We start from the raw sequence: 18,702 nt of genomic DNA on the forward strand, positions 1-18,702 counted from the left end.
GGCAGGGGAGTGGGGGTGGGTGGATATGGGGGACTTTTGGTATAGCATTGGAAATGTAAATGAGCTAAATACCTAATAAAAAATGGAAAAAAATATTTAAAAAAATAAATAAATAAATAAATAAATAAATTCATTCCTAAAAAAAAAAAAAAAAAAAAAAAAAAAAAGGGTCTGTGGTCTGCTAGCCAACAAGGTGAATTCTCCCTCCAGAAAAACTATGTTTATACACCCAGACACATTCTCTCTCTCTCTCTCTCTCTCTCTCTCTCTCTCTCTCTCTCTCTCCCCCCCCCCCCCGCGCGCGCACGCGCACACACACACACACACACACACACACACACACACACAAACTCACACACACTTTTTCACATAAACTCATACTCACAACTCATAAAATAATACACACACATACACATACTTACACAATTCTACACACTCACATACTCATACATAGAGGCACACACAAACACACCTTAGTCTTTAACCTTTAGTTGCTGAAAGACAAACATATCCTATTTTACCATAGGGATAAAAACAAAGCAAAATTTTCTTGTTACTCCTAAATTGGATTTTTTAAAAAAGCCCAGTACAATAGGACATAGCGGTTAGGAGGCAACAATTATGGGCAGACTGTATCTTTTAACAGTTTTACACGTCTAATTTCAAGTTTTAACTTATAGTTACTGACATTGAAAGCTGCCTAAAATATAGCATTTCTATCCTAAATATTCAGGATGGTTTGTAGGGGGAAAGTGAGGAAATTATTAAGTTTCTTAGTAGAGAAACCTAGAGTAGCTCCGACCACATGAAAACTGGTGTAAAGCATCTCTCTCTATAGTGCTTGCTTGGTAAATAGTAAATTTCCAGAATTTACCATTACTTTAATACCTGAAGATGTGTGAATTTAAACTTGTGTACATGTTGTTCACTATAAGTCTAATGAAATTATTAGGCAACGCTAATTAACCTTTGTATTGGCTGGTATTGGGATTTACTGGGATGACGTGACTTTCATTTCTTATGTACTTTGTATAAAAGGAAGGAAACACTATGATCTACTTAATAAATCTACTTGATAGAGCTACATTATTACACAAAACTTACTCATGTACTCCCAAAGTCTAAAATGTGGATCTTCCTTCCTTCCTTCCTTCCTTCCTTCCTTCCTTCCTTCCTTCCTTCCTTCCTTCCTTCAGGTCAGAAAAGATGTTAATGCCTTATGTTCTATCCCTTTAACATTATGTCCAACAACTGCTATGAGTATTGATTCTTCTTATTATCTGTAACAAATGAAGTATATGTAAAGCTATGCTTTAATTTTAGCATATTAAAATTAGAAAATCCCAAGTAAGAACACCACAGATTATGTCCCCCTGGGAAGCACAGAGGGGAGGTTCCATGCCATAGATATGTACAACCCAGCCTCAGTCAGCTCCTTGGTTCTCTCTGACAGGCTTCTTGCATGGTAAGTGAGCTTTATTCCTATTTCATTCCTGTTTACAGAAAACCAGGCACAACGTGGAAAGTGTGGATTTGTGTGGTGCACATATAGAATGGGCCAAAGAAAAATCAAGCAGAAAGAGTGTCTTTCAGGTAAGAATGCCACCTGTGCTCAATTTCCTCCTTTTCCCTCCAAATCTGAGCCCCCTCAGGTAATGAGAGCAGTGCTACCTTCCTGTGATGTGTTCATGTGTAGGCACTACTTGTCTGAAGGTCATTCTGACAGACTGATTGGCTCCTCTTCTTGTGGAATCATGGCTTTATTTTATGTTTCCCCCTGATGACTGGTTGCTATCTAAACAATAACAACAAAATGCATATTTCGTGTCAATTAACTTACGACAGCATCAGTGAATTTTGCGATGTGTTTGATAGCTGTTTGGGGTGCCAACCTAGAATGCTTTACTTAAATAGTTTTAATACAGTACTTTCAAACATACACAAATTAAGATTCAGTAATTATAAGCTCTTCTCATTCACTGCCATCCGTGCCTTCCAGTCATTAACTACATTTACCAGTGTATGGAGAGATGAGGAGAGAGCAGGGCAGCTTGACAGGGATGGCAGGAAGATATGAAAGGGAGGTGGGGGAGTAATCAGAACACATTACATACGTGTAAGAGGTTGTCAAAGGCCAAATTTAATTAATAATAAATTTTAAATCAGACCCTTTTATAGTGAAGACTTTCACTTTTAGAAGAAAAATTGCTACGATTAATCAGTAGTCACAAGCATAATCCACTGAATGTTTTAAATAAAAACCCACAAAATCCTTAAAAGACTGAAAACCTGATATTTCACACGCGATGTTACCCAATCATGATTTGACCTGATTTTTAGTTACCAATATTTTAAGTTATAATATGTTTTTCCCATTTTAGGTGATATATAATATTTACATTTTGAAATTAAATAATTTTGTTGTATTTTAGAATTATTCCACTTAGGAATGAAGGGAATAGATGAATACACATCTATTAATATTAAATATTTTTGGCAAAATTATATTCTTTAAGTTGATGTCATAATTATGTAAGAAAATCCACTGACGAAATCAGTATCAGGACTTAGAGCAGCGAGGTTGAATGTCCTTTACCACTTCTACTCATAAGAGGAAAGCAACTGTTCACTCCCCATGTGTCTACTATGTGCTACTTTCTTTGGGAATTAATTCGTGTATATTAAAACAATTTGGGCTTATTCGGATTTAAAAAGAAAATCCACACACATACACACACATGTCCTAGAAGAAATTATCTTTCTGTTTCTAGTTTTAAAGTACTTAAATATAGAGATGTTTTTAACCAAAAATTAAGTGAAAGGATAGATATAATTATCATCTGTCAACTAAAAATAAAATTTTAAAAAGGGAAGAGGAAGGGAGGAAGGAAGGAAGGAGGCAGACAGGCAGGAAGGCGCACGTAGAGAGCAATGATCTCAAGCCAAGTGGTAGAGAATGTAGAATTTAGAGAACCAAGGTATAAATAATAAAATCAACCTTGTTTGCAAGTGAGAAGGTAAGGATCAGCAATATCCGTCTCCCCCAGTTTCCTTCTTCTGGTGTTATTCTAACCCAGTAAGAAAACGCAAGGGCCAGAAGCCTAGTCTCTGATAATCTATAATAGTGCTTCCCAGTCCACAGGCTTCTCAGCCTATAGGTTGCAATCCCTTTGGCAAACTTCTATCTGCAAGCATATTTACATTGCAATGCATAATAGTAGAGCAAAGTTACAGTTATAAAGTAGCAATGAAAATAACTTTATGGTTTGGGGTCCCTACTACATGAGGAACTGTATTAACGGACCGCAGCATCAGGGAGCTTGAGAACACTGCCTTAGGGCATGATGTCATAGATGCACATGTATTGTGAGTTCACCTAATTAGTAAAGTTGTAAGAGAAGGAGATTAAGTTCAAGCTAAAGAGCATGATGTTCCTACAATAGAACTTTCCATAGATTTGTGAGGCCAGCCATTCTTCATTTATCTCTAAAAAGTTTCAACAAGATCAAAAAGACTACTGCCAGCTTGGTAGGATGGACAAATGGTAATGTACGTCATCCTGGGCTTTTCAAACTATTGTCAATGTTCAAACTTTTATAATTTACACTTGATTTATATTTATGCTTCTGAATTTAGTTTCTTCCATTGACTTTGATGTCTATTCTCACTGTTTACAAATTTCTCATCATCTATTTTTGTTTGTAATTGGACAATTGGTGAGGCCTTGAGCCTTCAATATTTACACAACTGACTTCTAGGTTGATACATAAGCAGATAGATAGTGAGATAGATAAATTGATAGATGATAGGCAGATTATAGGTGAATACGTTCTTGATAATTTTATATATAGAATTATAAGATTAGTATAAAGATATTGTATTAACAAAGTTAAAGGAAAATTCTTGGATGACTTTATATTAATTCATTTTGAATAAATTATCTGACTTGCCACAAGTATATACACCTACAGAGTAGACTGAAACAGCCCCTGTTTGAGCAGAATAATGTAAGTTACTTTTATAGTTCTGATAACAAAAAGAGCAATGGGAAGAATTTGCCAGATAACTAAGTCCAGATGATGTGCATCAATATTTGATTAGATACATTAGCTGGGCTAAATCTCAAATGATCAGAATAAACATGATTATATCTCAAAAACATGGTATTAAGGCATGGGTGGGTGTTTGACTGTGTGTAAGGGTCTCATTACCTACTGAATAATGAAACGTTTCTTCCTTACTGAAAAAGACCCTCTAACTTCAGCTGAGGTACCACATCAAAAATAGTTTAAGAATTCCAAGTTTGAATTGGGCTTGATATTCAATCTCAGCCTATGAATTATAGATTACAGATCGCAAATGACTATTGAGATTTTTAGTTCCAGATGAATCAAAGAAGAGCAAAATTAGAAATAATTTAAAATTTGAAATCTGTCTTTAAAAAGATGATGGATTGGCAATTATATACCACATAATTATGATGTCTATAAAGAAGTCAAACTTGAAATGAATAAGAAAACAAACAAAATTTTTGAATGCCTGAGATAGGCTAGAAACATACATTTTTGATCCAGAAAAATGGAATATTTTTCTTTCAGTGTTTATACCATTTAGACATCTGACTTTTTCATTTTCTGTATTTAACAAAATCCAAGATTTTTTCATAAATAACTCAATGTGGATTCAATCTTCTTCAAGTAATATATGTTAATATTATAGTGACAGATTCTAGCTTTAGTATGTAATACCTCTTGGTAAATAAAAATGATATTCACTTTCTGAAACCAGGAACCTTTACCTACATTGGAGCCAGAATTTTTGTATTATAGGCATTGTTTAACTGCAAGTAACGTTTAAAAAAATGCTGTTCTCTTCTGTAAAACATTGCCTATGACAGGTAATCATAGGTATCAAATAAGTATAACTATAGCTTTAAATAATATAAATAGGTGTGCATTTATATTGAATTATTTGATTTTAGGAAATATAGTGAGCATTCATACACAGAGAGACATACACGTACAGGCACACACACACACAAAGCTTTGCACTTACAAAATGGTCATAGAAATTCTGAACTGGATTAGTGAATGTCCATTGCTCTACCATTTGTTTAATTCTGCAGAAAGAATGATATCTAAGACCATCACAAATCTGATACAGTTTGAGAAAGCATTTATCCAGTGAACAATCTGGGATGAACTTTGGACACATTTTCTTAGTTAACTAAAAGCAATGCCAGGTCTTCATCAGGGAGAGCCTGGACAAAAAAAGATTTTTGTTCAAATCACATGTTTTAAACATTTCTGCTAAGGGCTGGTTTGCTCTATGGTGTTTAGCCTGAAATTTAAATCACTAAGGATTAAAAAGATTACAACATAATCTTAAATAATCCCAAATGTCATTTACAGAGAGATAGTTATAATAACTAGGCAGAATCCCACTAAAGGATGGCAGGACTCTCCAGCAGCATCCAACCACAACAGGGTACTACTCATTCTTTGCTCACTGACCTCATTTTGCATTTACATGGCCTGGCATCAGGAACTTTAACTGATAACATAGTTGCAAAATCAGTTATAGGAACACAGAATTGGCGGACACTTTTAAGAGTGCTCTTGTTACAAAGTTGAAAGGGAAATCTCACTTAGGTTCTTTGCCTTCCTTTGAGTTTGAGACTTTCTGAATAAAGTTGTTGGAAGTCTAGGGCAGGGAATTCATGGCATGCTGTCAAACAGAGGATACAACACTAACATATTTCCAGTCTCCCAGGGAGGCCACTTGTCAAAAAAAAAAAAAAAAAAAAGAATAAGCTAGGTTTGGGTGATCATAATCCAAGCCCTTGTGAGGCAGAGGCAGGTGAGTTTTGAGTTTGAGGCCAATGTGATCTATTTAGCAAGTTCAAGGACAGCCAGAGCTACTTTGTCTCAAAAAACAAATAAAAACAAAAACAAAACTGACAACAAAGCACTGTAATTATTTCTATTCCATTAAGTTATCACACGATAATATTTTCCTGTCCTGTAAAGCAATTTTAGATATGACTAGAAAATATGTCAACTACTGTACTTACCAAGCCAAGAGGCTGGGCATGCTCTAGCTCATCAGACTGTTGCTGCTGAGGCTAGCTGGAATACATTTAGCATAATAAACAACAAAGAAAACAATTTGGGAATTTTATCTGCCACATATGCCTTGTGTTGCAAGATTCCCAAAGTATCTCTGAAATGAAAAACTATCTCCTAATTTTTCATTTACAACTTGTTCCCTTAATTCCTTTCTCAGTAGGGAGTAAGATATTAACTGATTAGCTAAGATAGTGAATCATCTGTACTCTTGAATACATATTTTCCTCAGACTTAGTGTTTTATAAACAATTTTTAATAAAAATATGACTGTTGAATTTATCGGATTTCTACAGACCACATGTATTTTTTTTCTTTTTTTTTCTTTCCATTTTTTATTAGGTATTTAGCTCATTTACATTTCCAATGCTATACCAAAAGTCCCCCATACCCACCCACCCCCACTCCCCTACCCACCCACTCCCCCTTTTTGGCCCTGGCGTTCCCCTGTTCTGGGGCATATAAAGTTTGCAAGTCCAATGGGCATCTCTTTCCAGTGATGGCCGACTAGGCCATCTTTTGATACATATGCAGCTAGAGTCAAGAGCTCCAGGGTACTGGTTAGTTCATAATGTTGATCCACCTATAGGGTTGCAGATCCCTTTAGCTCCTTGGGTACTTTCTCTAGCTCTTCCATTGGGAGCCCTGTGATCCATCCATTAGCTGACTGTGGGCATCCACTTCTGTGTTTGCTAGGCTCCAGCATAGTCTCACAAGAGACAGCTACATCTGGGTCCTTTCGATAAAATCTTGCTAGTGTATGCAATGGTGTCAGCGTTTGGATGCTGATTATGGGGTGGAACCCTGGATAAGGCAGTCTCTACATGGTCCATCCTTTCATCTCAGCTCCAAACTTCGTCTCTGTAACTCCTTCCAAGGGTGTTTTGTTCCCATTTCTAAGGAGGGGCATAGTATCCACACTTCAGTCTTCATTTTTCTTGAGTTTCATGTGTTTAGGAAATTGTATCTTATATCTTGGGTATCCTAGGTTTTGGGCTAATATCCACTTATCAGTGAGTGCATATTGTGTGAGTTCCTTTGTGAATGTGTTACCTCACTCAGGATGATGCCCTCCAGGTCCATCCATTTGGCTAGGAATTTCATAAATTCATTCTTTTTAATAGCTGAGTAGTACTCCATTGTGTAGATGTACCACATTTTCTGTATCCATTCCTCTGTTGAGGGGCATCTGGGTTCTTTCCAGCTTCTGGTTATTATAAATAAGGCTGCTATGAACATAGTGGAGCATGTGTCCTTCTTACCAGTTGGGGCATCTTCTGGATATATGCCCAGGAGAGGTATTGCTGGATCCTCCGGTAGTACTATGTCCAATTTTCTGAGGAACCGCCAGACTGATTTCCAGAGTGGTTGTACAAGCCTGCAATCCCACCAACAATGGAGGAGTGTTCCTCTTTCTCCACATCCACGCCAGCATCTGCTGTCACCTGAATTTTTGATCTTAGCCATTCTGACTGGTGTGAGGTGGAATCTCAGGGTTGTTTTGATTTGCATTTCCCTGATGATTAAGGATGTTGAACATTTTTTCAGGTGCTTCTCTGCCATTCGGTATTCCTCAGGTGAGAATTCTTTGTTCAGTTCTGAGCCCCATTTTTTAATGGGGTTATTTGATTTTCTGAAGTCCACCTTCTTGAGTTCTTTATATATGTTGGATATTAGTCCCCTATCTGATTTAGGATAGGTAAAGATCCTTTCCCAATCTGTTGGTGGTCTCTTTGTCTTATTGACGGTGTCTTTTGCCTTGCAGAAACTTTGGAGTTTCATTAGGTCCCATTTGTCAATTCTCGATCTCACAGCACAAGCCATTGCTGTTCTGTTCAGGAATTTTTCCCCTGTGCCCATATCTTCAAGGCTTTTCCCCACTTTCTCCTCTATAAGTTTCAGTGTCTCTGGTTTTATGTGAAGTTCTTTGATCTATTTAGATTTGACCTTAGTACAAGGAGATAAGTATGGATCGATTCGCATTCTTCTACATGATAACAACCAGTTGTGCCAGCACCAATTGTTGAAAATGCTGTCTTTCTTCCACTGGATGGTTTTAGCTCCCTTGTCGAAGATCAAGTGACAATAGGTGTGTGGGTTCATTTCTGGGTCTTCAATTCTATTCCATTGGTCTACTTGTCTGTCTCTATACCAGTACCATGCAGTTTTTACCACAATTGCTCTGTAGTAAAGCTTTACAGACCACATGTATTAAGTTGTATAATTCTAACAGTTAAGAAATAAAGAGTAGAACTATGTCAATAGCCTGTCTGTAAGACAGGGGACATAGAGATGACATAAGGAGATGAAGGTCCACCTTAATCCCATGTTCAGAAAATAAATATTGTGCTCAAATGTCTAGGATTTGACATTGCTTCTTTAATATGAAAAAAACTCATCTGCAGAGAGGAACCTGGTTCCCTGTAAGCAAGGTAAAGCTGAAGTAGGTCTAGCATTTAACCACTTGTTACTTTTCCAACTCTGGGTAAACTCCTCTGGATATACTGTACACTAAATATATTTGTGTAATATTTTCCGTAGATATGCATTACATCTAAAAATAATTTGATTGCTTGTCCTGATCTGACATGTCTTAGCCTCACATAGTTTAGTACGACTTAGGTTTATTAATGTGGTGATAATTTAATAACATCCTGGAAAATGCTACTTTAAGCCAAAAGGAAAACTACTGGTATTTTGCTTTTATACATGTCTCATGTCAAGAGGGGCAGTTTAGAATAAGTCTGAGCATTTACCAATTTTCTCTTTCATTTTGCAATGCGAATAGTTAAACAAAATGCAAAGGGGGATTCTTCGCATTTATAAATGCATTAGTTTGTGGTAAGGCTGGTTTCAGTTGGCAGAATTACTCACAGTATCTTAAAAGGCATGGAGTCAAACAACATAAGCCAGGCTAAAGAGAAGCATCAACATCCAATACAGCTCTTGTTTACTCCATGGTTTGCCCTGGAGCATTTCATGTGTCTACCAGATATACATCCACCCTGCAGAGGCAGAGTGGAGCAACAGATGAGTCTGGGGGCCTGGATGTTTGCAGTTGATGGTTTCAGAGACTGAAGTTGGAGATTCTCTCTCAGACTTGTGTATCACACTGAGGAAGGATGAGATAAGCGCTCCTCTCCTACCTGACACCTCTCTGTGTTAAAAGGGAAGAGCTCCTTCAATGTACTTTAAAACAACTACGAAGGATTCACTTTAGTACAGTCACTGATGGTCATCGTTACTTCTTTGTTCAGGAACCAAGTCGTCTAGTAACATTCTGCACGAAGTTGCAGTTGTGAATTTCAGGAGAATCCAATGGAGGGATGCTTGTGCATGGCCCTCAGTTGCTGAAGATCTTATATGCCAAATGAAAGATATTTTCCTATATTGTTCAAAGCATATGTGTCCTTATGCCCTGTTTAGATTTTAGTATCCAGTCCTTTATGGAAGTTTCATTGCTGCAATATCTAGTTAGGATAAACTAGTTAATGAGTGGTGTGTGCAAGATAACATGTCAACAAAAGCATATTCCCTTAGAATTTTCTTCTGAGCTCTGAACTGTAACTTGTAGAGACAAGTTTAGAAACAATGTCCCATATAAAAAAAGAGACAAGGGACACTTTATAATCCCCTTCTAAAAGTGTCAAAGAAATACTTTTTCTTGATTGGAAGGAAACAATATGAGTATTTTATGAATCCTAGCCTCAGCATGTCAGTGAGATTGTACTGGGAGAGACTTAATTCTGAAATTAGGGCTTTAATACACACACACACACACACACACACATACAGAGAGAGAGAGAGAGAGAGAGAGAGAGAGAGAGAGAGAGAGATACACAACACTGGCTGTGGGCTATGATAAGAGAGATTCTGAAAACCAGGGGGAAATGATATATTCAGATTTTAACAAAATTCAAATCTCATTAGCTTTGACTAATAAAGGAGGAATAGAAGCAGAGGAATAGCTCCAAGCACACCAATAATAAGAGGACCACACCCATCTCTTCAGACCAGACCACACCCATACCTTTAGAGCAAATCACTAGGGAACACTCACTTTTTGCTTTTATTATTATTTTTTTGAGAAAAATAATAAAGGTTCTTCAACCTAAATCCTTGGAACTAACATACAAAAATCAAATATGTTGCTAGAGAAAAAAATTATCAAATCTATCCTGCCTGGGTGATCCTGGGAGGCTCTAGATTATAAATCTTAGATTCGGGATATATTCCTTTGCACTTTTCACTCACTATCTAAAGCTACTAAAGGGCACTGCTAGTGTCCTGCCATTTTATCTGTTCACACTAAAATCAGAACAAAACGGAACTGTAAGGCAGTAGCCACCACACTGACCATAGTGATAGAATTTTAGAGCCAAATCAGTCCAAAGAACTATGATATGAAGTTTCCGAAATGACATAAATTAGATCAAACTTTCGAACTGAAAGGAATGAATTTGATGTCATGTGCATTTTCACAGAAAAATAGATGGATGTGGCCAAAGGGCTATAAAGCCATTGCTTTGGTCCGTTTGACCTCTGGAGTAGCTTGGGTGTGGGGTGGAGGTAAGAACCTTTTATTTGTACAATCTGAGTTTCAGTCTGACCTCAGGCTACCTGCAGCAAGCTGCCCTTCATTTCTTGGCCTCATGCTGGGACTCTCACCTCTTACAAAACTTTATTTCTTCGTGCATTGGTAGAACAAGCATTCTGGTCTCTAGGCTATCCACGGGTGTCTGTGGCTCACTGCAGTTTTCATGTAGTGTCTACATAGCCAAAGTGTGGCTTCCAGGTACTAGGTAACAAAACCGAAGTCCTCAGACTATACACAACAACCTGAGCAAACTAATCCTGGACCTCAAGGAAGAGTCCAAGGGACCAGAGTGAAATTAGCAAGTACTGGGCCTTTTCTCCTTGTGATTTTCATCTTGTATAAAGTACAAAAAATATGACTTTGATTCTGGCGTGACAACATTCCAACTAAGGGCTCTCTTTTGCATATCTGTTTCAGAATTCTTATCTGGTTTTTGTAAAACAAAGTAGCCATGTTTACCTCGTGCTGAGTCTGGTTTTCTTTCCTTTCTAATAGCAAACACATGTATTCCAGAAAAAGCAATGCTTTAATCCCTAAAGCTGATATATCATAGAGGGAGTCAATGAATAGTAACTCAGTTTATGGCCTGTTGGTGAAGATGGCAGAGTGAAATAAAATCGAATACCTTAGGAAGGCACAAAAATCACCTTCAGATAAATAGCCTGCCATTCCGTTTTTAGAAACATAAGATAACAGGCTGTATCTGAGGCCAAGAAACACACACACTCACACACACACACACACACACACACACACACACACACACACACTCACACACACACACACACACACACACACACACTCACTCACACACACACACACACACACACACACACTCACACACACACACACACACACACACACACACTCACACACACACACACACACACTCACTCACACACACACACACACACACACACACACACACACTCACACACACACACACACACACACACACACACACATACGCAGTCACACACACAAGCACACAAATATACACAGACACACAGGGAGATAGAGAGAGAAAGAGAAACACACACCAATATACACATACAAACATAAGCACACAAACATATACAGACACAAGTATGCATGCATAAGAGCTCTCTCTCTCTCTCTCTCTCTCTCTCTCTCTCTCTCACACACACACACACACACACACACACAGAGTGTTTAAATACCGCTAGCCACAAGAAAGGGGAAAAATCTGGGCAGTGGTGAGAAAAACTCTAAAACCTCAGAGCAATGTTTAAAGCAGGATAAGAAAATAACAAAGCAATCATTGTAAACAAAGGCTTGAAATGAACTCAAGAAAACAAACGGTCAGTTTATGATGCAAACCAATGCCAGCACTTACAAGAGAAGTCTACACAAAATCCCAAACACACTATGAGTGAAACTTACTAAGAACTAACCAGAGAGTACAGATTTAAAAGCATGAATATAATTTAGAAACATATACGTACATGCAAATGCAGATATGCATACAATATCAATCAGTTATAAAAGAGGCCATGAATTAGGAGTGTGAGAAGGGGTATATGGGGGGGGGTGCGGGGGTTGGAGGAAGGAGACAGGAGAAATGCTGTGATTAAATTAGAATCATAATTTTTGGAAGTCAAGGATATAGAATCTAGGAAGATGGCTCCGAGGTGGGGGGAGAAGAGCACTTGCTGTGCAGGCATGAAGACCTGAGTTCAATTCCCCTATACCCACATAAAAAGCTGTGGGTGGCGCTGTGTACCTCTGTCTGCATGTGTCACTGCAGAAGATGGGACAGGAGTATTTTAGGGCATTCTGGCTCAGACTAGCTCTAGCTTCAGTGGAAGATGGTGTTTCAAGGGAATGAGGTAGAGATGGACAGAACGGAACTCCCAACTCCTACCTTTGGTTTCCCTGCAAGCATTCACAAGGCACGTTGTCTTGTTTTTTTCTTTGGGGTTTCTTTTGTTTGTTTGTTGTTGTTGTTGTTTTGTTTCATTTTGCCAATTTGACACACTCTGGAGTTATCTTGAAAGTAGAACCTTGGTTGAGGAAATCCCCCAGTCTGATAGCCTATAGGCAGGTCTGAGGGGGCATTTTCTTGATCAATGATTGAAGCAGGAGGGCCCAGGTTACTGAAAATGGTGCCACCCCTGGGCAGGTGGTTCTAAATGGTATAAAAAAGAAGCAGGCCGAGCAAGTCATGAAAAAATAATGCAGTCAGCAGAATTCCTTCATGGCCTCTTGCTTTAGTTCTCACCTCCTGGTTCCTGCCTCTGTTTCCCACCGCCCCCACCCCGACCCCCACCATGATGGACTTTGACCTAGTAACCAAATTAACTCTTTCCTCACAGGTTGCTTTTGGTCATGGTCTCATGATCTATATCACAGCAGTATAAACTTAACTACGGCACACATAAACCATGTAAACACATACACACACAATCTTATGAAACATTTCATCTCCAGCATGGGTGTAGGGTTTCTAACTCATTGCAGGGTGTACATTCCACCCAAATTGTTTACAACAACAGAGTTAACGTGTTACAAAAGTGCCTCAAAGGACTTTGATCTACTGACATCGAACTTCCTTTAGTACCTTGGGTAGACTTAGTAATTCTGAGGTGTCTTATCTGTTATTTAAACAATGCTTAATTTTCAAGAGTCCCATGCCCATGACCAAGCTAAAGACAGACTTCTGATGCCTAGGATCTATGATGGATTTGAACTCAAATCATGGCAGAGTGATTAGGAAGTGCAATTGTTAGATTCACAGTATGTGCTCATGAAGCTGTTGGAAAGTACGTGAAACCTTCCTTCTTCGAAAGGTGCTCTGGGACATGCACAATCACAGATGTCAGTGTCCATCTGAAAGGAAGAAACAAAGTCTGACAGTTTAGAGAACAGGATCAAATTAAACTCAGTAGCAAATTAATGGTTAGTCAGCATAAAAATAAATATTTGGAGGCCCACGTGCTAGAAAACAAATGTGTCCCGTGAAATATAATTAATGGCATGAGAAAGTGGCTGGCTTCCTTGCAGACAAATTTGTCCTTTTACTAAAGTAAGGATTGTTCTATTATTAACACTGGAAATCTTAGATGGGCAGCAGAGACTGCTGCATTATTCATAAAAGCGTTGCTGCCATCTGGTGGCCGTTTGGCAGTTCAGCACAGACTGCTAATTCCATTTGACTGGGTCTCCTGTGAGGCTATGCAAGACAAGGCTCTGGGTGATTAAAAAAAAAAACAAAACGAAAGTGTGAACAGTTAGGTTTAGATGTCATTCACTTGATGATGCTCCTTGTTCCCCATGCCTTGGTAGAATGAAAGTCTCAAGCAGTAGTGAGATGATTATATATTTTTGGCTTTACTGTGAGTGTGTATTTTACAAGGCTTATCTAAGGAAGTTACTCTTGGCTGTTGTTGACTGACAAATTTTATTGACATTCAGTTCTGTTGGCAAATAAATATGTACTCAAATATTAGGAAGATTTATTGAATCTAAAGATATGTTATTTTGTGTAAATAAGAATATATGTGAGATGCTGTAATCCCTCATTTGGATCTAAGCATGAATTTTCTTAAGTTATCATTCACTGAGCCTGCTTTTGGAAATAATACAATTTATAATATCAAAAAGAAAAATGAACAGCAATTCATAAAACTCGAGATTCTATCTCGTCACTGACGGGTTCTATGAAGAAATCTTATTTCATGGCTCAGAAACGTGTAATCTGATATAAAGAGGAGGACTTAGAAATTGAACGACAAATATTTAGGTTACATTATGTGTTAAGAACATGAAGACCCAGGCAACGGGGTACCCACTCATTCTCTCCAAGATTAGGATGACTTTGTGCCCTGGACTATTCTAAAACTTCCTAAAATCCTAGGATTTTTTATTGCATGTAGTCCTAAAATCGTAGGCTCATTGTATGTGGTAAAATCTGAACCTGAGAATGGATATTTATGTAGATCAAACGTCTTTGAAGAACATAAGATATAATGAGTTAAAATTGCCCCAGGAGGGAGGTTGGAGCTCCTTGAATTCTCAGAGATGGTATTTAATAGTTAATGTCCATGTTCCAGTGGACGTTTCCTTGCCATTAAACTGCCTTATGATTTAGTAAAAGTTGCCTGCCTACAAAGAGGCATTGCACTACACTGGGAGAATTATAATATTGAATGAATGTTATTCTTTACCATAAAAGTTGCAAGTGACTATTTTTAAAGAGAGACATTTGGATTTTATTTTAAAATTCTCTGGAAGGCTTTGGTTCTATGTATATACATTTGCCATTACCTCTGTTACTAGTTACTTTTGATACTGAAAATATTTCCTTCTTCAAAACATTTAATTTGGCTTATGGAAAATCATGTGTCCCATCTTCCCTGGAAGAATGCTAAAGTCCCTTCTCCACCCCCCACCCCCCCCCCGCCCCTTCTCCCCCACATTCTCCTCAGGAGTATGATGCAAACAAGACACTATCTAGACAGTAAGAGCGATGTGTCAGTTATACCTCTGTCTCTTTCATACATACGTGTACACTTTAATGTAGATCTAGCCCCTGAGTTGGCCTGAATACAGTTGTACGGTGGTTTCTAATGGCTCTATAATTGACATAGTAAAGCTATAGCGAGAATACTCAGGTATTAGTCAAAATTTTCTATTGTTTGTCTCAAGAACATTTGCTTTCTGGTAGCTTTTTCAGGTTCTTAGCAGCCTATTTCTGTTTACTCAGGAAGATTATTCATATCCTGTAGCCTTAAGCACTTCAGCGTGCAGTTTCTAGATGTTAGTGCATAGTGGGGTGTTTACTGGTGTGTTGGTTCATGCAAAATTGTAAAACTGGCAGCCATATCTCAGTGAAAACTTTTTCATTGTATTTCTTAAGAACTTGTTTACAATTCTCTTTAAGCACAAAGTTTCTCATAGGTGCCTTTGACTTAAGTTTGCCTTTGCCTCTACTGTTAGTTTATTGTTGAGCAGTTCCCAGAAAACCGATTTTAAGAATCAGCAAGAATGAAACATCAGGAAAGAATAGCATATAATATACAAAGTACTAATAAAGTTGGTCATAGGGCAACATGATGCTAACAGGAGTTTTCTACCCAAAATCCCATAAGATGATTAAACCAAAATATTTTTTTATCAGCCTCTGAGTCTGTGATTTATGGCTGTCTCCAGAATGATGTCTTTATTTCTTTTCAACTTTCTGGTCATACATGTGACAAGTATGTTTGTCTGGGTATTCTTAGAGTCCGTGAATATCCACAGCAGAAAGCAAAAGGAATAGGATGCAACTTGAGGCTAGACATAAGCTATCTGAGGAGGTGTGATGCAAATGCAGACCCAGATGTGGAGAGAGGGGTGGCCAGCGAGCAGCAATGTGTGATGCAATTCACTCCTACTAGCTTTCCATGTCCGTATGTCTCACTTTAAATGTTATCCTGAGCTTTAGACATGTGACTGCTCTTTCGTCTATAGAAGAGCTAAGGAAACGTTTTAGGGAAAACCGTTCACCCTTTTCCTGTGCCTGTGTATGAGGCTGCACTTGATAATCATCATTGTCTACTTCATTCCAAGGGATTCTGGACTTTCCTCATCCATTGTCACGATTGTGTGGTCTGTTCTGTTTTCCTGCTGTGCAATTTTTCCTGTCCGAGGATTGTGGGGCTTGGTTTTCTTGACATTTCCAGACTCCATTAGATTCAGTGTACAGTGCACTGGACTCACTGGGCCTGCAGGATACAAGAGGTGACTCCTTGAGTCACCTGCATGTCAGAACCATTCTTACTATCACCATCCAGTAAGAGTGCGATAGTATGCTTAGAAAGGCCAGCTTTCCCCATGAGTGTACCAGCCACTTTCCATATTATTATTCTGTATCTCCAGCGTATATAGCTACAAGCCATTGGCAATAGTTTTAAATTAACTACAGCATTACTGATACCTTTAGAAGCAAAACTTTCCCTGTGCTAAGAACACTGATGTGTAATCCAGCAGAGGCCAGGTTTGAAAAGTTAGAAGCTTAAATGGTACAGATGTGCGCTATGGTGGCTATTCTTTTGTGTACTTTGTCCTTACACACCTGTGCTCTAGCTTTTTGGAATGTTGTATCATGTCACCACAAATCCTGTGCTGTGGAGCAGCTCAGTGAGGGCACTGCACTAGGGATGCAGTTGTGACAGAGTTTCTTATTATAAGGTGCCACCTTATTTCGGATGCATTTTAAGACACCATACCATTGCAAAGTTAATTGATCCTGAATGATGGTGCACTTAGGAAGAACAGTGTGCCCTAGAGCTAGGTGTCCTGGGTTTCATTTCCTCTACGTCTTTGCTTTGAAGCAGTGCAGTGCTTCTAACAGAGCTAATAACCCTGTGTTACTAGTTTTACATCCATAAAGATCAGAAACAGTGAAGCAGACATAGGCACCAATCAGAAAATACAAACCCATATCTAGAGTTTATTTCCAGTCTAGGAAGACTGAATCAAGATCCCATGAACAGAAGGGGCTCAATTTGTTATCCAGAACTTGGCTGTTGTTCTGATGTTCTGAATGGTTATCTCTCCTGATGAAATATTATTCAGTACGCAAAGCTATATTGGCTTTGTTGGGAGGAAGTGTTGGTGTTAGGTCAGTTCAGTGTCATGCCTGACACTCTAACTACCTCATTCATGGATTTATTTTACAAGATCTAACTGGCTAAAGCTAGAAGATGGAGAACATCAAAGATTCAAGTCATCTGGTTCAACAGTGTGATCTCTGGGAAAAATTATGACATTAACAGGAGACATAAAACATGCATGTTATTGCTGACTTTCATGAGTCCACTAATATTTTACAGACTTCATTGTCTCCAATCTTCTTTCTACATTGTCCCCTCCCGGGCCTCTGATCACCATATAAAGTCATCCATACTGTCTATATTCCTCCCTCTGGCTACCCAACATTAGATTGCTTGCTTGAATGATGTGTAGTAGCATTTCTGCTCACCACTGCCTTAAACACTCATCCTAGGGTGGGCTGATGACAGGTGTTACCCAGGATTTTTCATTCTTCATCGGATGACTTCAAGACCATCCATGAGACCATAGGGTCAAGCATAGGAAGCAGCCCTGGACACACATGTGGAGGGGACAAGGGACATTTGATTCACCTATGTGTGAGACTTAGATTCTCCAGAACTGTTGTCCACATATTTTATTTCTGCCTCAGGATTGCCATGTAACTCTTCATTTAGTAGATTTGAAAATGTCAATCATAATAGGAAGCTAACACTACGTAGTTTGTTGAAAATAAGATCAGATACTTACTATTGATTCATATCCAGTGATGAGCCAGGGTGTAACTTTCAATTCCTGAGATCTCTTTGATGCAGAAAAGAAGGTCTTCCTCGAGCATCTCACAAGCTTTTAAAATGTGTGTGTATGAAACTTTTAGCATAACCTACCACAAAACTTACAGATATTATACTCTAGGTTATCTTTGAACTTTTAGAATCTTATGTCGTGAGAGTCAAAGTCCAAGTACCCCAGCCTGGGTATGCTAAAGATGTTCATTGGTTATGGATGCTTCTATCAATGGCTTCCAGAAAATCGTTCCCATTGTGCAATATACATGGTGTATCTAGCAATAGAGGCTTGTTTCAGTCATGGAACTTTACGAGAATATCTGAGTAAGACTGAGATTTATGACTTTAATCAAATAAGTAGTTGTTTTAAGCCTCTAAACTCTGGGCTCATTCATAACAGAATAAATACCCAACTAATCCAAATTATGCATTTACAAATATAACCCAATGGTTCAATACTTATGAGAGGTAATGGCAGTTCTTGAAATAGGGTTTAACCCTTTAAAGAGATCTTGGGACCCCAGTGAATTGCCAAATTCCACCTTACAGGGCTGTAGAGAAAAGCAGGTAGTAGACTTCATCTGGCCTTGTAGCTTTGCTATTACTCAGTATGTTTATAGAAATAACTGCCTAACAA

General features: G+C 38.3%; 1 protein-coding gene across 9 annotated transcripts in view; it reads left to right on the plus strand.

Annotated features, from left to right (window-relative positions):
• Arhgap15 (Rho GTPase activating protein 15) overlaps nt 1–18,702 on the plus strand; it is a 647,156-nt gene that overhangs the window by 140,127 nt on the left and 488,327 nt on the right. For all 9 annotated transcript variants that reach the window (XR_001783199.2, XM_006498397.4, XM_006498398.4 and 6 more), the window contains one exon: nt 1,504–1,593. Coding sequence is in view for 8 of the 9 variants with exons in the window: in XM_006498397.4 (XP_006498460.1) it covers nt 1,504–1,593 (90 nt within the window). In the remaining variant the exon portion in view is untranslated. The remainder of the gene's footprint in view (nt 1–1,503; nt 1,594–18,702) is intronic.

This window comes from Mus musculus, chromosome 2 (genome assembly GCF_000001635.26).
Source record: "Mus musculus strain C57BL/6J chromosome 2, GRCm38.p6 C57BL/6J".
Classification (NCBI taxonomy): domain Eukaryota; kingdom Metazoa; phylum Chordata; class Mammalia; order Rodentia; family Muridae; genus Mus; species Mus musculus.